Source organism: Oncorhynchus mykiss, chromosome 20, assembly GCF_057628025.1.
Source record: "Oncorhynchus mykiss isolate SJ-2025 chromosome 20, ASM5762802v1, whole genome shotgun sequence".
In the NCBI taxonomy this organism is placed as follows: Eukaryota; Metazoa; Chordata; class Actinopteri; order Salmoniformes; family Salmonidae; genus Oncorhynchus; species Oncorhynchus mykiss.
Window position 1 is genome coordinate 10,295,120 of NC_143041.1, and position 26,800 is coordinate 10,321,919.

At 48.0% G+C, this 26,800-nt stretch overlaps 1 protein-coding gene across 3 annotated transcripts in view; it reads right to left on the reverse strand.

Annotated features, from left to right (window-relative positions):
• LOC149974360 (sorting nexin-29-like) overlaps window positions 1-26,800 on the reverse strand; it is a 117,269-nt gene that overhangs the window by 30,613 nt on the left and 59,856 nt on the right. For all 3 annotated transcript variants that reach the window (XR_016489306.1, XR_016489305.1, XM_090212149.1), the window contains exons 15-18: window positions 13,376-13,482; window positions 5,407-5,523; window positions 4,454-4,509; window positions 1,271-1,352 (exon numbers count right to left, since the gene is read on the reverse strand). Coding sequence is in view for 1 of the 3 variants with exons in the window: in XM_090212149.1 (XP_090068275.1) it covers window positions 1,271-1,352; window positions 4,454-4,509; window positions 5,407-5,523; window positions 13,376-13,482 (362 nt within the window). In the remaining 2 variants the exon portion in view is untranslated. The remainder of the gene's footprint in view (window positions 1-1,270; window positions 1,353-4,453; window positions 4,510-5,406; window positions 5,524-13,375; window positions 13,483-26,800) is intronic.

Sequence of the window (26,800 nt, forward strand, 5' to 3'; positions counted from 1 at the left end):
TCTCCATCATTTTCAGTTCAGCAGAGAGTGAAACGGAGCTGTGTGATTCTGATGTTGTGTTCTGCTGGGTGGTGCTGGTTTTTAGGCCCTGCTGTTATTGGAACAGTACAGGAACAGGATGTTTGGAATGAATGGCCGAGGGTTGCTGTCACCTGGTTGGCTGGTTGGAAATGGGAACATTACATTTTATTTTTAACACATTCTAGAACTCAATTTCTATAATACCGGTAGTCTCTATTTCAAATGCTATTTAAGAACAGGAGTGTGGACCTTCTGTATGAGAAATACCTATTCTCATATATCCCGCATACAGCTCCAATGTTTTGGCATGAGTGACCCATCACGTCTGTTTTTAAGCCTTGGAGAGGAAGATAGAAAGTGCCTTTCACACACAGCCAACAATGGCAAACCGTTCTCATCTATCTAGTCTATTAAGAACAATAGTAATGTTTCCGTAGGGATCTAGAAGACAAATAGACCCCTGAGAACACACCACAAAGGCACAAAAGCCTATACAGGATACAGCCATTGTCTGAGGCTAGACAAAGCAATAGTTTCAAAGTGGTAGTAAAAACAGGTGTCATTAAACCAATGAAAAATATTTACGTAACCATTTAACTAGAATATAGAAGTTCAATGCTAAATCCGTCAACTGAACTTCCCAGCAAAACCTTGAATGACCTCTGATTCCTTTCTGTACCAATTGGATCATTGATGTCTTATCAGCCATAACCTTTTACTCTCCAATACCAGCCTCCTGTCACTACTTATCAGGGTTAACATCTGGAGGCACTGCCCAGGCCTCTACTATCCTGTCCAGGGGTGCGTGTGATGTCTTCGCACCACACTGCAGTGGCAGAGATACAAGAGCAGTACATAGTTCAGTCCGGGAGCCAGCCAATCACGCTCAACTATCTCTCTGCTGAGGTTGTGTCACCTGTCGTGTCCCATCATTTCTGGTTTCACCTCGCTACACTGTGGCTCCTCATCCTGACAGAGGAGAGTGGAACCGAGCAGGGCAGTGACACATACCCCCTCAAGGGAGAACAGGAAGGAAGGCGACACAGTGAGAGACCTGAGGTTTCACGCCTAGTCAACGTGCGAGGTACAATAAAAAGCAGTTATCGAGGCCAGGGCATATGCTGGGTGTTAGTCTTTACTAGTTACTCCAGTCAACAACCAAACACAAAAATGGGATACCAGAAAATGAGGATGTCTTGACCTGCAAATACAATTTGTGTTTGTTTATTAGACTAGGATCTGGTGTTACCTGGTATACATGGTAGGCGTTAGAAGCGCGTCCTTGCAGAAACACAGAGGGAATCCAGACATTGATGAGAGCACGGTGAGCCCTGCGGGAGAGGAATACACAGTAAGGGTTATAGATACTGTAGTATTCGTCGCAGGAAAGCTGTCATTCATAAAATATACTACGACATTAAAGAGAGAGTCTTCAATAGAATTCACTACTACTACGCTTATATGAAGATCACGTTGTCAGGAAGCAGAAATCAGAACCACTACGGTATTTGCCAGGCTACCCATCCATACCACCACGGCCACTAGCGTTTCTTCTCCACGATGAATGCATGGGGAAATCGACAGAGCAGCGGAATTCAATTCAGGATGAGTCGTCAGGCAAAGAGAGTATTAAACCATGAAAAAATGGCTACCTACATAAAAACTCCAGGAGGAGACCTTTCATTAGGGAAATGGAAAGAACCCAAAGGGAGATAAAATGTGAACCTGTATGTGGTTTGACCTCTGCTCCTCACTACCTCCCACCAGAGGATATTACTACCATCTTGCTGGAACACAGTGTTTCAGACACCCAGGGTGTGTTCAAAATCGCACACTATCCCTATATAGTACACTACTTTTGACCAGAGCCCTATGGGTACTGGTTGAAGGTGGTGGACTATATAGGGAATAGGCTGCCATTCAGGCACCCAGTAATAGTCAGGTGTTACAGCCCTCTAGTCCTCTACCCCTGTTCTCTGTGTTTAATAAGAGACATAACTGATTTAAACAGCACAGTGACACAGCCTCCCTCCCTCCTCCCTCACAAAGGTTGCACAGTGTTCTCTTTTCACCGGCGCTAACGAGGACATGAGGAAACTGGTCAAGTGGGTGACCACCTTGGTTCAACTCTGTTTTAAACCACTCCTCTCCTAATGAGACGACAGGGGTCATCCCTGGACCAGAAGAGCTAGTGTCAACAGGCTTTCTTTACAAATAGCCATTTAAAAATATATATATATTTTTTAAATTCTACATTTTAGTCATTAGCGGATGCTCTTATCCAGAGCGACTAAGAGTTTGTGCATTCCATCTTAAGATAGCTGGGTGAGACAGCCACATGTCACAGTTGCATTTTAACTACCTTTTTCCTCAATAAAGTAGTTATCATAAAGTACTAGCCAGGTTCTATTAGCAGTTAGTACAACACCTGTATATACACTGCATGTACAGAACACTAGGAACACCTTCTGTACCCCCTTTTGCCCTCAGAACAGCCTCAGTTCTTGGAGGAATGGACTCTACAAGGCGTTGAAAGCGTTCCACAGGGATACTGGCCCATGTTGACTCCAATGCTTCCCACGGTCATGTCAAGTTGGCTGGATGTCCTTTGGGTGGTGGACATTCAAATCAAATCAAGCTTTAATTATACAGCACATTTCAGACATGCAATGTGCTTCACAGGAAAATAACTAATAAAAACAATGAAAATAAAAGCTGAACTATTTACAAGAAACATAAGACAAAAAAACAAAATAACGGAAAAAAAGTGAACGACTAAAAAGCACGCTAAGGAAAAGCAAAGCTCAAAAGATGCACACAGGAACCTGTTGAGTGTGAAAAACCCAGCAGCGTTGCAGTTCTTGACACTCAAACCGGTGCACCTGGCACCTACTACCCCATTCAAAAGCACTTAAATCTTTTCTTTTGCCCATTCACCCTCTGAATGGCACACACACCATCCATGTCTCAATTGTCTCAATGCTTAAAAATCCTCCCCTTCATCTACACTGATTGAAATGGATTTAACAAGTGACATCAATAAGGGATCATAGCTTCCACCTGGATTCACCTGGTCAGTCTATATCAGGGACAATATTTTGTATACAGTAATGTATGTTTACAATATACAGAGTATATAGCTTACCATGAAAATTGGTTAGTGTCTTATGACTGGGGATCTACAGGGCTGGGGTTGTCCTCCCCTGATTTTAAAGACTGTCATTCTCACTTAATGTCACAGATTTTCAAACAGAGAGGTAGAGGTAGAGAGCAGCAGCGAGAGAGGAAGAAGGATATTTTCAGAGATGTCTGAAAACGGTCAGCTACCTTCCCTCACCTGAGGTGATAAAGATACACATGATAATGACAGAGCTGAGCCGTGGTGTCAGAGATACACATATACATATACAGTGCATGACTTTTTCCACATGTTGTTGTTACAGCCTTATTCTAAAATGTATTAAATTGTTGTTTTTTTCCTTCATCCATCTACACGCAATACCCCAGACAAAGCAAAAACAGGTTTTTAGACATTTTTGCTAATTTATTCAACAACAAAAAATCTAACTTAAATATTACATTTACATAAGTATTCAGACCCTTTACTCAGTACTTTGTTGAAGCACTTTTGGCAGTGATTACAGCCTAGAGTCTTCTTGGGTATGACGCTACAAGCTTGGCACACCTGTATTTGGGGAGTTTCTCCCATTCTTCTCTGCAGATCCTCTCCAGAGGAGGTCTCTCCAGAGATGTTTGAAAGGCTTCAAGTCCGGGCTCTGGCTGGGAAACTCAAGGACATTCAGAGATTTGTCCCGAAGCCACTCCTGCGTTGTCTTGGCTGTGTGCTTAGGGTCGTTGTCCTGTTGGAAGGTGAACCTTCGCCCCCAGTCTGAGGTCCTGAGCACTCTGGAGCAGGTTTTCATCAAGGATCTCTCTGTACTTTGCTCTGTTCATTTTTCCCTCGATCCTGACGAGCATTGACTAGCCTCCCAGTCCCTGAAAAACATCCCCACAACATGATACTGCCACCACCATGCTTCACCGTAGGGATGATGCCAGGTTTCCTCCAGACATGACGCTTGGCATTCAGGCCAAAGAGTTCGATCTTAGTTTCATCAGACTTGTTTCTCATGGTCTGAGAGTCTTTAGGTGCCTTTTGGCAAACTCCAAGCGGGCTGTCATGTGCATTTTACTGAGGAGTGGTTTCTGTCTGGCCACTCGTCCTTCTGTAAGGTTCTCGCATCTCCAGAGAGGAACTCTAGAGCGCTGTCAGAGTGCCCATCATGTTCTTGGTCACCTCCCTGAACAAGGCCCTCCGATTGGGGTCTGAATACTTTCCGAAAGCACTGTTTATAGTAGAGATAGACAGACACTGCTCATGCGATAAGAGATATACTGTAGATGTAGATATGGGGAGATAGAAGGTGCTTACGTCTCAAAATCTGATAGGCTGGGGTCGTCAGAAGTCTGGCTCAGGTCACCAGGAACCTTTATTCAAAAGTAAGGAGAGGAAGAAGGAGCGAGAGAGAGAGAGAGAGCAAGAGAAACAGCAAAATGTCACTGTTTATACAAAATGTCACTGTGTTACTATGTCAGCTACCTTTCATCCATTTCTACTTTACACAACCCTCTGTGTCTGAGCAGCAGGGTTGGGTAGATCCTGAGGGAGAGGGCGTCTTTCTGTGTGACCAGTGGAGCAGAGCACTGTGACATTACTGTACTCTGCCCATCCCCCCCATCCCATCACCACCACTCTCACATCAACGTCCTGTACACACAAAAAAATAACAATTGAACTCATAGTGTAGTGCGTGACACCATAGGGCCTCTTGTTGTTGTTAATCCCTGGATAGGAGGGAGCGGCAGAGTTGGACACTATTACCAAGCGTGGCTGTAAGGGATCCATTCCTATAATCTGTCTTCTCCTCAAATCCCCCCACAGCCCAGGGACACATGCAGGGGTAATTCTTTGTGTGTGTGTGTGGCGGGGGCTGTGTTTATGTGTGTGTGTGTGCTTCAACAGCCTTTTGTCTTTCATTTTCAATGTGTGGACTGTCTATTAATAGAACAAAATGGTCTGATGTAGAGAGGATGAAGTAGGGCTCTCACACCCCAGAGACAGGGCCACAGGGCTGGGAAAGAGGGGGCCACATCTCCTCTACTCCCCTCCTGCTCCAGCCCCAGGGACCAGAGAACCACACATACAGCTTGCCTGGTCAGCCAGCCAGTGTGCGGCCAAAGCTGGGCCAGCAGATGATGGCTGGAGCTCTGGGATAAGAGGTAGCCTGGGGTAGTTGATTTGTTACCGAGTGGCCGGCAATCTCCCATGGGTGTGTGTGTGAGTGTGTGTATGCAGGCAATGTGTCTCTGTAGAGGGTAACTCACAGGTCCTCTGAGATCAATGAGTTCCTGTTTCATTTGGTTGATGAGGTGGTCCTTGGCCATCAGAGAACGGTACAGACGCTCATTGAACTCTATCAGCTCGCCATGCATTTCAGCCACCTGGTATAAACACACACACACAAATACACACAGGGTTAGTTACAGTTTGGAACACACACATGATCCTTGCAGCTGTATATGAACTGAAACAACAGACTCCAAGAACAAGTCAACAATGATACACAGTGGAACCGTAAGATTGACAGTTTGGCCAATCAGCTAATCGGATGTGCACACACACACAGGGTGGTTGAGTCCAGGCTGCTCACGACATCAGCTGTCAGTGTCCATAACAGACCTGGACAGGGTGATAGGATTCTGCCACCAGCATGTCACAAACAGAGACAGCCAGATAGTTGTGACATGCATTCATTTGTCTGGGGACATCAGGTGTCAGGGTAGATTGAGGACAGGGACGTCTGGGTATGACCGGTGAATTCTGTAATTTTTGTAGCCGTCACTGACCCTAATACACAGAGTATACCACCTCAAACACACTGGGTTTAAATAAGACATCATAGAGTCTCATTTGAAAGTGAGACAATGTTTTAGCCTGGTTGTTGGTTTTTTGAAAACTACCAAGGAATTCACTTCAGTACCAGGCTAGTTTAAGAATGGTTATTTTAAGAAAGCTCTTTGTCTGTTATTATGAGGGAGAGATATAATTATAGTAGTTAAAAAGCAAGGAATAATGAAGACAATTATTATCTTATAGCACAAAGTTGAAAAATAACCTCAACATGGCATCGGGGAGAGGTGAGGAAACCAAGTTTTCCTTTGTTATAGTTTTCCAGCTTGGCTATAATTATCTCATAGTTAGCTAACATTTCAACATTCACCTAGGTTTCTAGGTCACTATTAATAAATACAGTTGTTTTTAACTTTCCAGACTTCAGATGAATGAATTCAAACACAGTGACCTCAGGATCAGGTAGAGAGATTTGGACATTAAAATGCAGAACTTGACATCTTTGAAGGCAGCCCCATCAAAACACTCCTGCTTCCACTGCTTCTGCTTTGAAATGCACTCAACATTCACCTTCCCCATCTCAGGAGTTAACCTGCAGCTTCCTAGAAGTTGTCTAACTCTACAGAGACCGGGAGAGACAACGGGCGTGTTGAACGATGTGAACACACCCACCCACCCACACAAACACAGGTACGCACACACACACAGGTACAAACACACCCACCCACCCACACAAATACAGGTACGCACACACACACACAGGTACAAACACACCCACCCACCCACCCACACAAACACAGGTACGCACACACACACACAGGTACAAACACACCCACCCACCCACACAAACACAGGTACGCACACACACACACAGGTACAAACACACCCACCCACCCACACAAACACAGGTACGCACACACACACGCGTGTGCATGTGCACCCTCACACGTGCCCGCACGACTCAGCTGGCATTTGGAGTACCAACAGCACTAGCGAGGCCCAACAGTGCCGCATCACCTTTGACAGCCTCCCTGTGGGGAACTGTCACGGTCGTGACGATAGACGGACCAAGGCGCAGCGTGTGTAGAGTTACACATCTTTATTAGGGTGAAAACGTCAAACAAAAACAATAAACCAACAACGAAAACGTGACACCAGTGGTGGCGCACACACACACACACACACACACACACACACACACACACACACACACACACACACACACACACACACACACACACACACACACACACACACACACACACACACACACACACACACACACACACACACACAACAATATCCCACAGAGCAGGTGGGAGAAAGGGCTTCCTAAATATGATCCCCAATTAGAGACAACGATTACCAGCTGCCTCTAATAGGGAACCATACAACCCAGCCACATAGAAAATCAATGACTAGAACACCCCCCCCCCCCCCCCCTAGTCACACTCTGACCTAAACACCATAGAGAACCGAGGGCTCTCTATGGTCAGGGCGTGACAGGAACACTAAACAGCACAACAGAAAGGTTCTTAGCTACCAAGTCGGAACAACAGAACTCACTGATGGAACATCGGATCATTCTGGAAAACCCAATCCATTCATCACCTCTATTTATTTGTGCCGTAACTTTCAAATAGGACATTAAAAAAAGAAATTAATTTGAAGCGTGAAGGAACCCAATTAATTCTCAGTGAGAGGGAGCTAATCAGTTTGTTATTCTGTGGCCGCGCCTGCTGATTTGCATATGTCATTTCAGTCAGTCACAGCCACTTGCGAACCCTCCCAATTCAGTTAAACAGGCCAGGAGTGCACATGCGGTTTCAACCTCATTACTCACCATGCAGCGCTGGTCGGGAAGACAAGACCAAGTCACCACATTCATTCATTCAATGTTTAACTGGGTTGCAATTTAGAAAAGTTGTCCATTTTCTATTTCAGCTTTTCCATTAAAACTTTCTGAAATAGCAAAGCATTTTATTGATAGCAGTTAGTTTTGGTTTATGGTAAGTTATTCAGGACCTACAAACTAACTTAACAGTAAAATCAGTTGTCAGCCTCTATTTCAGGGCCATATGACAGTTCTATATGGCCCTGTTGTGATGCAGGTAATCCTGGCAGTTCTCTCCCTCCATCCCCCTTTCTCCCATACCCTCCCTCCCTCTCTCTCTCTTCCTCCCCTCCCTCTCTCTCTCTCCCTAGGCTGACAGTAGTGTGAGGTGAGCAGCAGCTACAAACTGACTTAACAGTAAAATCAGTTGTCAGCCTCTATTTCAGGGCCATATGACAGTTCTATATGGCCCTGTTGTGATGCAGGTAATCCTGGCAGTTCTCTCCCTCCATCCCCCTTTCTCCCATACCCTCCCTCCCTCTCTCTCTCTTCCTCCCCTCCCCCTCTCTCTCTCCCTAGGCTGACAGTAGTGTGAGGTGAGCAGCAGCTACAAACTAACTTAACAGTAAAATCAGTTGTCAGCCTCTATTTGAGGGCCATATGACAGTTCTATATGGCCCTGTTGTGATGCAGGTAATCCTGGCAGTTCTCTCCCTCCATCCCCCTTTCTCCCATACCCTCCCTCCCTCTCTCTCTCTTCCTCCCTCCCTTTCTCTCTCTCCCTAGGCTGACAGTAGTGTGAGGTGAGCAGCAGCTACAAACTAACTTAACAGTAAAATCAGTTGTCAGCCTCTATTTGAGGGCCATATGACAGTTCTATATGGCCCTGTTGTGATGCAGGTAATCCTGGCAGTTCTCTCCCTCCATCCCCCTTTCTCCCATACCCTCCCTCCCTCTCTCTCTCTTCCTCCCCTCCCTCTCTCTCTCTCCCTAGGCTGACAGTAGTGTGAGGTGAGCAGCAGCTACAAACTAACTTAACAGTAAAATCAGTTGTCAGCCTCTATTTGAGGGCCATATGACAGTTCTATATGGCCCTGTTGTGATGCAGGTAATCCTGGCAGTTCTCTCCCTCCATCCCCCTTTCTCCCATACCCTCCCTCCCTCTCTCTCTCTTCCTCCCCTCCCTCTCTCTCTCTCCCTAGGCTGACAGTAGTGTGAGGTGAGCAGCAGCTACAAACTAACTTAACAGTAAAATCAGTTGTCAGCCTCTATTTGAGGGCCATATGACAGTTCTATATGGCCCTGTTGTGATGCAGGTAATCCTGGCAGTTCTCTCCCTCCATCCCCCTTTCTCCCATACCCTCCCTCCCTCTCTCTCTCTTCCTCCCCTCCCTCTCTCTCTCTCCCTAGGCTGACAGTAGTGTGAGGTGAGCAGCAGCTACAAACTAACTTAACAGTAAAATCAGTTGTCAGCCTCTATTTGAGGGCCATATGACAGTTCTATATGGCCCTGTTGTGATGCAGGTAATCCTGGCAGTTCTCTCCCTCCATCCCCCTTTCTCCCATACCCTCCCTCCCTCTCTCTCTCTTCCTCCCCTCCCTCTCTCTCTCTCCCTAGGCTGACAGTAGTGTGAGGTGAGCAGCAGCTACAAACTAACTTAACAGTAAAATCAGTTGTCAGCCTCTATTTCAGGGCCATATGACAGTTCTATATGGCCCTGTTGTGATGCAGGTAATCCTGGCAGTTCTCTCCCTCCATCCCCCTTTCTCCCATACCCTCCCTCCCTCTCTCTCTCTTCCTCCCCTCCCTCTCTCTCTCTCCCTAGGCTGACAGTAGTGTGAGGTGAGCAGCAGCTACAAACTAACTTAACAGTAAAATCAGTTGTCAGCCTCTATTTCAGGGCCATATGACAGTTCTATATGGCCCTGTTGTGATGCAGGTAATCCTGGCAGTTCTCTCCCTCCATCCCCCTTTCTCCCATACCCTCCCTCCCTCTCTCTCTCTTCCTCCCCTCCCTCTCTCTCTCTCCCTAGGCTGACAGTAGTGTGAGGTGAGCAGCAGCTACAAACTAACTTAACAGTAAAATCAGTTGTCAGCCTCTATTTCAGGGCCATATGACAGTTCTATATGGCCCTGTTGTGATGCAGGTAATCCTGGCAGTTCTCTCCCTCCATCCCCCTTTCTCCCATACCCTCCCTCCCTCTCTCTCTCTTCCTCCCCTCCCTCTCTCTCTCTCCCTAGGCTGACAGTAGTGTGAGGTGAGCAGCAGCTACAAACTAACTTAACAGTCAAATCAGTTGTCAGCCTCTATTTCAGGGCCATATGACAGTTCTATATGGCCCTGTTGTGATGCAGGTAATCCTGGCAGTTCTCTCCCTCCATCCCCCTTTCTCCCATACCCTCCCTCCCTCTCTCTCTCTTCCTCCCCTCCCTCTCTCTCTCTCCCTAGGCTGACAGTAGTGTGAGGTGAGCAGCAGCTACAAACTAACTTAACAGTAAAATCAGTTGTCAGCCTCTATTTGAGGGCCATATGACAGTTCTATATGGCCCTGTTGTGATGCAGGTAATCCTGGCAGTTCTCTCCCTCCATCCCCCTTTCTCCCATACCCTCCCTCCCTCTCTCTCTCTTCCTCCCCTCCCTCTCTCTCTCTCCCTAGGCTGACAGTAGTGTGAGGTGAGCAGCAGCTACAAACTAACTTAACAGTAAAATCAGTTGTCAGCCTCTATTTCAGGGCCATATGACAGTTCTATATGGCCCTGTTGTGATCCAGGTAATCCTGGCAGTTCTCTCCCTCCATCCCCCTTTCTCCCATACCCTCCCTCCCTCTCTCTCTCTTCCTCCCCTCCCTCTCTCTCTCTCCCTAGGCTGACAGTAGTGTGAGGTGAGCAGCAGCTACAAACTAACTTAACAGTAAAATCAGTTGTCAGCCTCTATTTCAGGGCCATATGACAGTTCTATATGGCCCTGTTGTGATGCAGGTAATCCTGGCAGTTCTCTCCCTCCATCCCCCTTTCTCCCATACCCTTCCTCCCCTCCCTCTCTCTCTCTCTCTCCCTCCCTCCCTCCCTCCCTCTCTCTTCCTCCCCTCCCTCCATCCATCCCTCCCTCTCTCTTCCTCCCCTCCCTCCATCCCTCCCTCTCTCTCTCTCTCTCTCCCTTCCTCCCCTCCCTCTCTCTCTCTCTTCCTCCCCTCCCTCTCTCTCTCTCTCTCTCTCTCTTCCTCCCCTCCCCCTCTCTCTCTCCCTTCCTCCCCTCCCTCTCTCTCTCTCTCTCTCTTCCTCCCCTCCCCCTCTCTCTCTCCCTTCCTCCCCTCCCCCCCCTCTCTCCCTTCCTCCCCTCCCCCTCTCTCTCTCCCTTCCTCCCCTCCCTCTCTCTCTCTCCCTTCCTCCCCTCTCTCCCCCTCTCTCTCCCTTCCACCCCTCCCTCTCTCTCTCTCCCTTCCTCCCCTCCCTCCCCCTCTCTCTCGCTTCCTCCCCTCTCTCTCTCTCCCTAGGCTGACAGTAGTGTGAGGTGAGCAGCAGTTAGTGTGAGGCGAGCAGAGTTGCTGTGCTGAGCTGGGAACCTGTACAGAGAAGTCCCAGCCTAAGCAGAAACGGCCACCATAGCTGACCTGCTATCTAACACAAGTAATTGGATGTGAAACGAGTCTGAAGAGAGAGAACAGAGAGAAGTGGAAAGAGGAGACGACAGGCTTAGCTTTCCCTCAGAGCGGTAGCATGAGAGAGGGGGGTGAATGTGAAAGCAAGGGAGGAATGGAGGAACGAGAGGGGGGAGATTGGTGTCAGTGTCTGGGTGCACACTGTCGCTCTCTCACTGACTCACTTTACCCAGCAGTCTCCACAAACAGGAAGTGACATGAGCAGGGAGACGGGTGGTGGGGAAGGAGGAGGGGCGGGTAGAGGACTAAGCTGTCCACTCAGATTGGCACGCATGCAAGGACACACACAGGCACGCGCACGCACATGCACACCCACACACAAATTGGCAATTTGTTGAGCATTATTTAGTCCATCCATCTCTTCCATTTTTAAGATCAATATAGTAATGGCTACAGTGGAACATGTTTCCAGGCGTAGGCTGCTATTATTGTGAGTCTTTTCTAAATTGAACAGAAACAAAGCCTGTTAGTAATTGCTGTGGTGTTTCTGCTGTTGGATAATTAATGAGAGAACAGATCAAAAGGAAGATCCAGAGATCCCACAGGAGTCCCCGACCCATATCTCACTGTTATATACACACACACACACACACACACACACACACACACACACACACACACACACACACACACACACACACACCTCACTGTAGAACACACACAGACCCTCAAACACCCATATCTCACTGTTATACACACACACACACACGCACACACCTCACTGTAGAACACACACAGACCCTCAAACACCCAAATCTCATTGTAGAACAAACACCCTCAAACACATATCAATCTCGTCCTCCACAAAAAGACTACTACATTCCATAATAGTATCTTACCATATTATACTATCTCATATCACACCTCTGAACTTGCTTATAAAGAACTGTGGTTACACACGTGGTTATTACATATTCCTAATGAAAGCAAATCTCCTATACGTTCAAACTATTTCACTGTGGCCACCAGTAAAAGCCATTGTCAATAGCAACAGCCAACAGTACTAGCCAAACTGCTGTAGTCCAAACATCTGCATGTTTCCATGACTTCAGAGAGAACATAAACAGGCAAACCAGATAGTAACATCATGTGGAGGACAAAAGAAAAATGTACACTGTCTGCCAGTACATTTAAATAAAGTTGTCACAGCGTTGAACTGAGATTTAAAGGGAAAAGGGCAGTACCCGTCTCAGCACGTTTAGGAAAGCCCTATTGAGACTGACAGGCAAGCAAATGAACGCATCATTAAGTAAACACAATAAAAAAAGACATAGATAAATGCACAAATAAGTCAAATGACAGTTTTCCCAAACACAAACAGAATTATTTCTTATTAAAGAAATGTAAAACACTTATGAATAAATGACTGCAACCTCATTAAAATAGAGGCGGGCGGTGTTCCCGGCGTTTGCTGATGTCATTGTCTCTCAGCACAGAGTGCCACACCGTTGGTTGGTCAGTAGTTAACCAGCATGCCAAGAACTCCCAGAACCACCCACTCCCTGGCTCTGTCTCTGAGTGACTGCATCATCGTCATGTGTAAAAACAGAGTTGGAACTGTGCATCAGCTGCCTACAATCTCCATGACTGTTTGAATACTTGACTGGGTAGATAGTTTTAAGTTGCATTAGTCGTATGTACAGGATACACATGGTATACACCTTCCAACGAAAAGCTTACTTGCAGGTTCCTTCTCGATAATGCAACAACGAGAAATAACAAAAGATAAGAAGACAAACATAAAGTAAATGGCTCAGTAGAATAGAATAAACATTTGAGCTCTAACTAGTTGTTGCCATATGCATAGAAATCCATGATCTCTCCATCAGCTCCATAAAAGGGAGTGAATGAGGGTATAAGGGAGAAAGCTACTTTCTGGAATGAAATGCAGCCTTCTCAGCTGCCTAAGTACTGGTCAGGGTAAGACGGAGCCAGCCAGTAGTACCCACCTCTATGAGTTTGCGTTCATAGCTGGCAGCCAGCTCCTCAACATCATCCATAGACCTGCTCTGAGGGGCTGGAGTGGGATCATCACAGTTCCTCACCATGGGGAGAACTGGAGAGAGAGGGGGGAGGAGAGAGGGGAGAGAGAGAGGAGAGAGAGAGAGAAAGAGAGAGAGAGGAGAGAGGAGGGAGAGAGGGGAGAGAGATGGGGAGAGAGAGAGGAGGGAGAGTGGGGAGAGAGAGAGAGGGGAGAGAGAGGAGGGAGAGTGGGGAGAGAGAGAGAGGGGAGAGAGAGGAGGGAGAGTGGGGAGAGAGAGAGGGAGAGAGAGAGGAGAGAGAGAGAGAGGGGAGAGAGAGGAGGGAGAGTGGGGAGAGAGAGAGAGGGAGAGAGAGAGGGGGAGAGAGAGGAGAGAGAGAGGGGGAGAGAGAGGAGAGAGAGAGGGGGAGAGAGAGAGAGGGGAGAGAGAGGAGGGAGAGTGGGGAGAGAGAGGAGGGAGAGAGAGGGGAGAGAGAGGTGGGAGAGAGTTGGAGAGAGAGGGGGGAGAGAGAGGAGAGAGAGAGAGGGGGGAGAGAGGAGGGAGAGAGGAGGGAGAGAGAGAGAGAGAGAGAGAGAGAGAGGGGGGAGAGAGAGGAGGGAGGGAGAGAGGAGGGAGAGAGAGGGAGGGAGAGAGGAGGGAGAGAGAGGTGGGAGAAAGGGGGAGAGAGAGAGGAGAGAGAGAGAGGGGGGAGAGAGGAGGGAGAGAGGAGGGAGAGTGAGAGAGAGGGGGGAGAGAGAGGAGAGAGGGAGAGAGAGAGGCAAACAATTACTTGGGGAATAATAATAATAATAATTTGATGGGTGTTTATATTTGTCCTGTTTGTCACATGTACAAGTGTGTATGATATGCATGTGTGAAATGGAAATGTGTTTTTTGCACAAATTCTAACGCCCTCTGAGACATCCCCGGAAAGAGGGGTCCCGGCCAGGGTCTGCCATTAACAACAGTGACCCAGGAGCAATTAGGACTAAGTGCCTTGCTCAAGGGCACATCAACTTTTTTTCAACGTGTCGGCTCAGGGATTCGAGCTAGCTACCTTCTGGTTCCTGGCTAAACGCTCTAACCACTATGCTACCTGCTTCCCAACATAATGAGTAATATTAATAATAACAAGTGTTTGATATGCCTGGGGCAACAATAAACAAACACACACACACTATTATCAGTGGATTATTATGCAGAGGAGTATTGTCTTGTCGGTAGTTAAAGTAAAAACCAACAACTGTTTGATGGGACGTTTTTTTTCACACAGCTCTAATTGTCTGTTGGAGGCATGGGTCAGAGAGCAGAGCGGTTACTTCCTGGAAAGCTTTTAAAACAGCATCCTCTCTAAGGTACTAAACCCACTGTATGTACCAGGGGAAGTAAACAAGTAAACACTGTTGTTATGACAACCATTTTCTCTAATTACTGTCTTTTTGCACCGAGATTCACATAAAAAAAAAAGATTGTTTCTCAAAACTTCAGACTATTGTATCAAACTGACACACTGCTTGGCTCTCCCCACATACTCCTAAAACTGTGGTTCATCACTACTAGTTCTAGCTGGCTAACGTCATCAATACGGGCCTACAGCGGTTCCACGTCAGCTATAAACATGGTGTAATCTAGTTATAGGAGGGAGAACAACAGAAGTAGACTAGAGGGTCTTGGAGGAGCGGTGGCTCCTACAGGGAGAGATGGATCATTTCTCCCTTAACACCTTTATATATAAGGTCCCACATTAGGTTAGATAACACAAACACACACAAAAATGATGGCAGAAAACACACACACACACGTGCCCAATACACAAACAAACATCTCAGAAAATAAAGAATAATAACTCACTTAAAATAACAGATGTGGGTTTTGGTTGAATTTGAAGAGAAACTGTCCAAATCTCTCAGTCCTAACAGTGATAAAGGGCAGTGTGTGTCTGGTCTCGCAGGGGCAGATATTGATTTAGGAAAATGATTGCTGGTCCAGAGGCAAAAAGCACAGCCTGCTGCTGAGAGTCTGAGTGATACAGCCCTGATAAGAGGACGGTGAGGAGGACAAAGTCAATCAACCCTTTCAACACGCACACATACACATCTCCCCAGTCTACACACACCTCCCCAGTCTACACACACCTCCTGAGTCTACACACACCTCCCCAGTCTACACACACCTCCCCAGCCTACACACACCTCCACAGTCTACACACACCTCCTGAGTCTACACACACCTCCCCAGTCTACACACACCTCCCCAGTCTACACACACCTCCCCAGTCTACACACACCTCCTGAGTCTACACACACCTCCCGAGTCTACACACACATCCTGAGTCTACACACACCTCCCCAGTCTACACACACATCCTGAGTCTACACACACATCTCCACAGTCTACACACCTCCTCCCCAGTCTACACATACCTCCTGAGTCGACACACACCTCCTGAGTCGATACACACCTCCCCAGTCTACACACACCTCCCCAGTCTACACACACCTCCTGAGTCTACACACACCTCCTGAGTCTACACACACCTCCCCAGTCTACACACACCTCCCCAGTCTACACACACCTCCTCCCCAGTCTGTCTACACACTTCTCCCCAGTCTGTCTACACACTTCTCCCCAGTCTGTCTACACACACCTCCCCAGTCTACACACACCTCCCCAGTCTACACACACCTCCCCAGTCTACACACACCTCCCCAGTCTACACACACCTCTTCAGTCTGTCTACACACTTCTCCCCAGTCTACACACATCTCCCCAGTCTGTCTACACACACCTCCCCAGTCTACACACACCTCCCCAGTCTACACACACCTCCACAGTCTACACACACCTCCACAGTCTACACACACCTCCTCCCCAGTCTAAACACATCTCCTGAGTCTACACACACCTCCCCAGTCTACACACACCTCCCCAGTCTACACACACCTCCTCCCCAGTCTACACACATCTCCTGAGTCGACACACACCTCCCCAGTCTGTCTACACACACCTCCCCTGTCTACACACAGCTCCCCAGTCTACACACACCTCCTCCCCAGTCTGTCTACACACTTCTCCCCAGTCTACACACATCTCCCCAGTCTGTCTACACACACCTCCCCAGTCTACACACACCTCCCCAGTCTACACACACCTCCACAGTCTACACACACCTCCACAATCTACACACACCTCCTCCCCAGTCTACACACACCTCCCCAGTCTACACACACCTCCTCCCCAGTCTACACACACCTCCCCAGTCTACACACACCTCCTCCCCAGTCTGTCTACACATCTCCCCAGTCTGTCTACACACACCTCCCCAGTCTACACACACCTCCACAGTCTACACACACCTCCACAGTCTACACACACCTCCTCCCCAGTCTACACACACCTCCTGAGTCGACACACACCTCCCCAGTCTACACACATCTCCCCAGTCTGTCTACACACACCTCCCCAGTCTACAAACACCTCCTCCCCAGTCTACACACACCTCCCCAGTCTACACACACCTCCTCCCCAGTCTACACACATCTCCTGAGTCGACACACACCTCCCCAGTCTGTCTACACACACCTCCCCTGTCTACACACACCTCCCCAGTCTACACACACCTCCTCCCCAGTCTGTCTACACACCTCCCCAGTCTACACACACCTCCACAGTCTACACACACCTCCCCAGTCTACACACATCTCCCCAGTCTGTCTACACACACCTCCCCAGTCTACACACACCTCCTCCCCAGTCTACACACACCTCCCCAGTCTACACACACCTCCTCCCCAGTCTACACACATCTCCTGAGTCGACACACACCTCCCCAGTCTGTCTACACACACCTCCCCTGTCTACACACACCTCCCCAGTCTACACACACCTCCTCCCCAGTCTGTCTACACACCTCCCCAGTCTACACACACCTCCACAGTCTACACACACCTCCACAGTCTACACACACCTCCTCCCCAGTCTACACACACCTCCTGAGTCGACACACACCTCCCCAGTCTACACACACCTCCCCAGTCTACACACACCTCCCCAGTCTACACACACCTCCCCAGTCTACACACACCTCCTCCCCAGTCTACACACCTCCTGAGTCGACACACACCTCCCCAGTCTGTCTACACACACCTCCCCTGTCTACACACACCTCCCCAGTCTACACACACCTCCCCAGTCTACACACACCTCTTGAGTCTACACACATCTCCCCAGTCTACACACATCTCCCCAGTCTACACACACCTCCCCAGTCTGTCTACACACACCTCCCCAGTCTGCACACACCTCCTGAGTCTACACACACCTCCCCAGTCTGTCTACACACAACTCCCCAGTCTACACACACCTCCCCAGTCTACACACACCTCCCCAGTCTACACACACCTCCTGAGTCTACACACACCTCCCCAGTCTTCACACACCTCCCCAGTCTACACACACCTCCCGAGTCTACACACACCTCCACAGTCTACACACACCTCCCCAGTCTGTCTACACACACCTCCCCAGTCTGTCTACACACACCTCCCCAGTCTGTCTACACACACCTCCCCAGTCTGTCTACACACACCTCCCCAGTCTACACACACCTCCCCAGTCTGTCTACACACACCTCCCCAGTCTGTCTACACATCTCCCCAGTCTGTCTACACACACCTCCCCAGTCTACACACACCTCCACAGTCTACACACACCTCCACAGTCTACACACACCTCCTCCCCAGTCTACACACACCTCCTGAGTCGACACACACCTCCCCAGTCTACACACATCTCCCCAGTCTGTCTACACACACCTCCCCAGTCTACAAACACCTCCTCCCCAGTCTACACACACCTCCCCAGTCTACACACACCTCCTCCCCAGTCTACACACATCTCCTGAGTCGACACACACCTCCCCAGTCTGTCTACACACACCTCCCCTGTCTACACACACCTCCCCAGTCTACACACACCTCCTCCCCAGTCTGTCTACACACCTCCCCAGTCTACACACACCTCCACAGTCTACACACACCTCCCCAGTCTACACACATCTCCCCAGTCTGTCTACACACACCTCCCCAGTCTACACACACCTCCTCCCCAGTCTACACACACCTCCCCAGTCTACACACACCTCCTCCCCAGTCTACACACATCTCCTGAGTCGACACACACCTCCCCAGTCTGTCTACACACACCTCCCCTGTCTACACACACCTCCCCAGTCTACACACACCTCCTCCCCAGTCTGTCTACACACCTCCCCAGTCTACACACACCTCCACAGTCTACACACACCTCCACAGTCTACACACACCTCCTCCCCAGTCTACACACACCTCCTGAGTCGACACACACCTCCCCAGTCTACACACACCTCCCCAGTCTACACACACCTCCCCAGTCTACACACACCTCCCCAGTCTACACACACCTCCTCCCCAGTCTACACACCTCCTGAGTCGACACACACCTCCCCAGTCTGTCTACACACACCTCCCCTGTCTACACACACCTCCCCAGTCTACACACACCTCCCCAGTCTACACACACCTCTTGAGTCTACACACATCTCCCCAGTCTACACACATCTCCCCAGTCTACACACACCTCCCCAGTCTGTCTACACACACCTCCCCAGTCTGCACACACCTCCTGAGTCTACACACACCTCCCCAGTCTGTCTACACACAACTCCCCAGTCTACACACACCTCCCCAGTCTACACACACCTCCCCAGTCTACACACACCTCCTGAGTCTACACACACCTCCCCAGTCTTCACACACCTCCCCAGTCTACACACACCTCCCGAGTCTACACACACCTCCACAGTCTACACACACCTCCCCAGTCTGTCTACACACACCTCCCCAGTCTGTCTACACACACCTCCCCAGTCTGTCTACACACACCTCCCCAGTCTGTCTACACACACCTCCCCAGTCTACACACACCTCCCCAGTCTGTCTACACACACCTCCCCAGTCTGTCTACACACACCTCCCCAGTCTGTCTACACACACCTCCCCAGTCTACACACACCTCCACAGTCTACACACACCTCCCCAGTCTACACACACCTCCACAGTCTACACACACCTCCTGAGTTGACACACACCTCCCCAGTTTACACACACCTCCCCAGTCTACACACATCTCCCCAGTCTACACACATCTCCCTAGTTTACACACACCTCCTGAGTCTACACACACCTCCCCAGTCTACACACACCTCCTGAGTCTACACACACCTCACCAGTCTTCACACACCTCCCCAGTCTACACACCCCCCCCCAGTCTACACACACCTCCCCAGTCTACACACACCTCCCCAGTCTACACACACCTCCCCAGTCTACACACACCTCCTGAGTCTACACACACCTCACCAGTCTTCACACACCTCCCCAGTCTACACACCCCCCCCCAGTCTACACACACCTCCCCAGTCTACACACACCTCCCCAGTCTACACACACCTCCCCAGTCTACACACACCTCCCCAGTCTACACACACCTCCCGAGTCTACACACACCTCCCGAGTCTACACACACCTCCTGAGTCTACACACACCTCCCCAGTCTACACCAGTTTACACCAATGCAGGATGCGAAGACTAGTAGTACAAAGTTGGGCTAGAACAGCAAGAAAGTTTCAAAATATCTTCCCCACTACACACACACACACACACACACAATCGTAGAGAAGATTTGCCACCCAGTCATCCAGAGAGAGTCAACAGGCGTGATAGGGTCATTATCACCCCAGCCAGCAGCACACAGCTCTCTGCCACAGCAATCCTAAGGCTTATCTTTCACTACCAATAGCCTGTATATCCCCTCACACACATACACTCACAGACTGCCTTTGTCATTAAAACTGCTGACAGTACATTCCCAAGTTACCTCAGCTCAGAGTTTCTCTTCCACTTGGATTTCTGTTCCCTGTCACGGCCATAGGGCCTTAATAATAAAACACCGAAGACATAGTGAATGGCTCAGTGTACGTGCGTGTGTACACTGTAAACACTTCTTTTGCCTTTTAGTTGTTTCAGCTCATTTTCCAAAGTCAACTTAACTGAAACATACTGAAATTGGTCATTGTTAAAAAAAAAAGATTTGTTGAGTCAACATAAAAGTGTGTTATCCTGCTGCCTTGAAATTTGAAAACAAGTCTAATCTGGATTCCATGTTGAGTTAACTTAATCTAAAGTTACTTCAATTTAGTATAGTGAACTTCATACTTTTAGTCAAATCAATATGCTTCAACTAATGCTTTAAGTTGTGCTTACAAAGCATAGAAAGCTACACTGTACGCAATTGCTGTACATTTTATGATACTGATGTTTTGCTGTATATTTACAGTCAATCGCAATGCAATTGGATACTTTTTGGATCGTCCTGTAAATTCTCATCACGCCTCACTTGCAATTACAGTTATTCGTATAGGATACTTCAGATGTGCTTATGGAACACACGTTTATTTTTTTTACAGTAAATATAAAACTTACTGTATTTTTACAACTGAATTAGTTATTGCTGTAAAATGATATTATGCAACTGTATTCTGAATACAGTATACTTGTTAATTAAGATATGTTCTGTATTTTAACAGCAACTCAGTAGCAAGTAAGCTATTTTAATTTTACAGGATAAGTACACTATATATACAAAAGGTATGTGGACACCCCTTCAAATGAGTGTATTTGGCTATGTCAGCTACACCCGCTGCTGACAGGTGAATAAATCGAGCACACAGCCTTTCCAAGAAGTCAGTTCATACAATTTCTGCCCTGCTAGAGCTGCCACGGTCAACTGTAAGTGCTGTTATTGTGAAGTGGAAACGTCTAGGGGCAACAACGGCTCAGCCGTGAAGAGGAAGGCCACAAAAGCTCAAAGAATGGAATCCCCAAGTGCTGAAGTGTGTAAAAATGGTCTGTTCTTGGTTGCAACACTCACTACCAAGTTCCAAACTACATCTGGAAGCAACATCAGCACAATAACTGTTTGTCGGGAGCTTCATGAAATGGGTTTCCATGGCTGAGCAGCCGCACACAAGCCTAAGATCACCATGAGCATATGCCAAACTTTGGCTGGAGCAGTATAAAGTTCACCACCATTGGACCCGAGCAGTGGAAACACGTTCTCTAGAGTGATGACACACACTTCACCATCTTGCAGTCCGACGGACGAATCTGGGTTTGGCGGATGCCAGGAGAACGCTACCTGCCCCAATGCATAGTGACAACTGTAAAGTTTGGTGGAGGAGGAATAAGGGTCTGGGGCTGTTTTCCATACACAATACCCCATAATGACAAAGCTGGCGGCCCGGCCAAACTGAGCAATTGGGGGAGAAGGGCCTTTGGGAGGTGACCAAGAACCAAATATTCACTCGGACAGAGCTCCAGAGTTCCTCTGTGGAGATGGAAGAACCTTCCAGAAGGACAACCATCTCTGCAGCACTCCACCATTCAGGCGGAGTGGCCAAACAGAAGCTACTTCTCAGTAAAAGGCACATGACAGCCTGCTTGGAGTTTGCCTAAAGGCACCTAAAGTCTCTCAGACCATGAGAAACAAGATTCTCTGGTCTGATGAAACTAAGATGGAACTCTTTGGCCTGAATGCCAAGCGTCACGTCTGGAGGAAACCTGGCACCATTCCTACGGTGAAGCATGGTGGTGGCAGAATCATGATGTGGGGATGTTTTTCAGCGGCAGGGACTGGGAGTTGCCTGTCAGCACTCGTGTCTTATAGCTTCACATTAGTTTTGTTGTTTTGTTTGTTTGTTTAGTGTTCTTCGTGTAAATAAAGAAGAATGTATTCTAATCACACTGCGCCTTGGTCTCCTCGTTATGGGAGGGGCACACGAGGAGATTGGCTGAGTCAGGTAGGAGACCTGAGCCAACTCCTCGTGCTCACCGTGGGGAGCGTGTAACTGGTCAGGCACCGTGTTATGCAGAGATGCGCATGGTGTCATCCAGCCAGGACGTATTGAGCCAGCTCTATGTTCTAGCTCTCCAATGCGTCTCCACGGTCCAGTGTATCCTGTGCCTCCTCCCCGCACTCGCCCTGAGGTGCGTGTCCTCAGCCCAGTACCACCAGTCCCGGCAACACGCACCAGGCCTACAGTGCGCCTCGGCAGTCCAGAGCGTCCGGCGACAGTACCCAGTCCAGAGTGTAAGGCGACAGTACCCAGTCCAGAGCGTCCGGCGACAGTTCACAGACCGGAACCTCCAACGACGGGCCACAGTCCGGAAACTCCAACGACGGGCCACAGTTCGGAAACTCCAACGACGGGCCACAGTCCGGAACCTCCAACGACGGGCCACAGTCCGGAACCTCCAACGGCGGGCCACAGTCCGGAACCTCCAACGACGGGCCACAGTCCGGAACCTCCAACGACGGGCCACAGTCCGGAACCTCCAACGACGGGCCACAGTCCGGAACCTCCAACGACGGGCCACAGTCCGGAACTTCCAACGACGGGCCACAGTCCGGAACCTCCAACGACGGGCCACAGTCCGGAACCTCCAACGACGGGCCACAGTCCGGAACCTCCAACGACGGGCCACAGTCCAGAACCTCCAACGACGGGCCACAGTCCGGAACCTCCAACGACGGGCCACAGTCCGGTAGCCTCCGACGATGATCCATGGTTCAGGGATACAAGAGCGGACTCAGTGTAAGGAAGGGGGGCGGCATCCAGAACCAGAGCTGCCACCGAGGTTAGATGCCCACCTCCTTATACAGTGGGGCAAAAAAGTATTTAGTCAGCCCCAATTGTGCAAGTTCTCCCACTTAAAAAGATGAGAGAGGCCTGTAATTTTCAACATAGGTACACTTCAACTATGACAGACAAAATGAGAAAAAATAATCCAGAAAATCACATCGTAGGATTTTTTATGAATTTATTTGCAAATTATGGTGGAAAGTAAGTATTTGGTCAATAACAAAAGTTTATCTAAATACTTTCTTATATATCCTTTGTTGGCAATGACAGAGGTCAAATGTTTTCTGTAAGTCTTCACAAGGTTTTCACACACTGTTGCTGGTATTTTGGCCCATTCCTCCATGTAGATCTCCTCTAGAGCAGTGAGGCCACTCCAGGACCTTGAAATGCTTCTTACGAAGCCACTCCTTCGTTGTCCGGGCGGTGTTTGGGATCATCGTCCTGGTCCCTTTGCAGAAAAACAGCCCCAAAGCATGATGTTTCCACCCCCATGCTTCACAGTAGGTATGCTGTTCTTTGGATGCAACTCAGCATTCTTTGTCCTCCAAACACGACGAGTTGAGTTTTTACCAAAATGTTCTATTTTGGTTTCATCTGACCATATGACATTCTCCCAATCTTCTTCTGGATCATCCAAATGCTCTCTAGCAAACTTCAGACGGGCCTGGACATGGCTTAAGCAGGGGGACACGTCTGGCACTGCAGGATTTGAGTCCCTGGCGGCGTAGTGTGTTACTGATGGTAGGCTTTGTTACTTTGGTCCCAGCTCTCTGCAGGTCATTCACTAGGTCCCCCCCGTGTGGTTCTGGGATTTTTGCTCACCGTTCATGTGATCATTTTGACCCCACGGGGTGTGATCTTGCGTGGAGCCCCAGATTGAGGGAGATTATCAGTGGTTTTGTATGTCTTCCATTTCCTAATATTTGCTCCCACAGTTGATTTCTTCAAACCAAGCTGCTTACCTATTGCAGATTCAGTCTTCCCAGCCTGGTGCAGGTCTACAATTTTGTTTCTGGTGTCCTTTGACAGCTCTTGGCCATAATGAAGTTTAGAGTGTGACTGTTTGAGGTTGTGGACAGGTGTCTTTTATACTGATAACAAGTTCAAACAGGTGCCATTAATACAGGTAACGAGTGGAGGACAGAGGAGCCTCTTAAAGAAGAAGTTACAGGTCTGTGAGAGCCAGAAATCTTGCTTGTTTGTAGGTGACCAAATACTTATTTTCCACCATAATTTGCAAATAAATTCATATAAAATCCTACAATGTGATTTTCTGTATTTTTCCCCCTCATTTTGTCTGTCGTAGTTGAAATGTACCTATGATGAAAATTACAGGCCTCTCTCATCCTTTTAAGTGGGAGAACTTGCACAATTGGTGGCTGACAATTTTTTTTTATTTTTTTATCCATCATACAAACAGAACCCCTAATAGGGAGGGGAGTTCCAAACTAAACAGGAACTCACAGCTATGTGTGTGTGTGTGTGTGTGTGTGTGTGAGAGAGAGAGAGAGAGAGAGAGAGAGAGAGAGAGAGAGAGAGAGAGAGAGAGAGAGAGAGAGAGTTACGTCCGTCCGTGACTGCGTACGTCCATGTGTGTCTGTCCGTCCGTAGGTGTGTGTGTTACGTACGCACATGAGTGTTTGTGTTGCGTGCCCGTGTGTATGTAAGGCTTCCCAGGAAAGGCTCTTTAGCTGTGATTCCTCCTGCTCAGCCGTAAGCGTTAAACAGGGGAAGCCGTCTAAATAATGTAGAAATAATATTCGCATCCAGTCTTTTTCACAACAAGCCCTTTTTTATGTGCAATGATGTGGAGACTAACATGTAGGTAACAGCCATCAGAAATAGCTTTTCTCTTGAAATGGTTTCACTTTCACAGTGGGTGTACTGAAGCATGGTAAAATGTATTACTACAGTCTTCAGCGGCAATTTATTCGTCTTCTAAGAATCACTCAATAAGACTACTGAGGGGCAGATACAGGTTCCTGAAGGTTTAGTGCAGAAAGACAAGGACAAACCTACACACACACACATACATAGAACCATAACAGAAGAAAGTAGACATTACATACTTTGCAGATCCACAAGGGAGAAGGCAGGAGAGGTTAATTAAAATGTGGTAATCAAAGCAACCTCCTTTCATAGTCCCATCACACACTGTCTGCTGCTTCCTGTATCTCTCCTCCAGACAACAGGGTGTGTGTTTGTTTTATCGGTCCATCGGAGTGAGACTGTGTCTGCACTGATGGCCCCAAATTACAGGAACAGGCGAATCCGATCCACAGGCGTGAAATCGCATACCAAACACTTCACACGCGCACACACACCTCACCAACTAAAACAGGACAAAAAGTCCACCTAGACTTTTTCCTTCTCTGTTAAAACAACAACCTGTGGAAAAGACCATTTAACATGATCTGATGAGAGCAATCGAAGTGTTTGGATGTGGCTGACCAGCGCATACTGATAAGTAATGTCAGTTGGTAGCCATGTAACAGTTTAACTTCCGTCCCCTCGCCCCGGGCTCGTACCAGGGACCCTCTGCACACATCAACAACAGTCACCCACGAACCATACTTACCCATCGCGCCACAAAAGCCACGGCCCTTGCAGAGCAAGGGTGACGTCACCCGATTGAAACGCTATTAGCGCGCACCACCGCTAACAAGCTAGCCATTTCACATCGGTTACACACAGGCAGCACACACACCTCTAGGTGACACTGGATTTCTAATTGTTCAGTTAAAATAAGAGTCCAAATCATAGCTAAGCGTCACCCAAACTATTTACATTGACCCCCCTTTATTTTTACACTGCTGCTACTCGCTGTTTATTATCTATGCATAGTCACATTACAAATTACCTCGAATAACCTGTACCAGCGCACATTGACTCTGTACCGTTATTGTTATTGTCATTTTCTAGTGTTATTTTTATTTTTTTACTTTAGTTTATTTAGTAAATATTTTCTTAACTCTATTTCTTGAACTGCTTTGTTGGTTAAGGGCTTGTAAGTAAACATTTCACGGTAAGGTGCTGCTGCTGTATTCAGTGCATGTGACAAATGCAAGTCGATTTGAAGCACACACGTCTTTTAATTCCTGTGAGGACTTTTTGGGGACCAACAATTGATTACTATAAAAACTAACCCTAACCTCCCGAGGGCTCCCGAGTGGCACAGTGGAAGAGGCGTCACTATAGTACCTGGTTCAAATCCAGGCTGTATCACATCCGGCAGTGATTCAGCCCAGCCGAAGTAGGCCAAGATTGTGAATTTGTTTTTAACTGACTTGCCTGGTTAAATAAAGGTTAAATAAAAAATTATCCTCTAAGCCTAGAATAGCTTTTTTACAAGTGGGGATCTGCAAAATGTTCTAATTTCTCTGAATTTTAGTTGGTTTACTATTCTTGTGAGGGCTTTTGGTACTCACAAGTACAGTAAAACATGTACACACACACACAAACACACAGTACTTGTTAATTCATTCAACCCAGCCATGTCAAATACCCCTGTCAAAATACAAACTTTCCCAGCCAATCTCACACAATTTTCAAAGCAATTTCCAAAGCCCAAAGGGAAATGTTGGCATTATTAGTTTGTTTTCATCCTGGGAGGACATCTCACAACCAATCACTCCCCAGGTAAAGAGGAGCACACCGATTTATTTTTCTGTGTG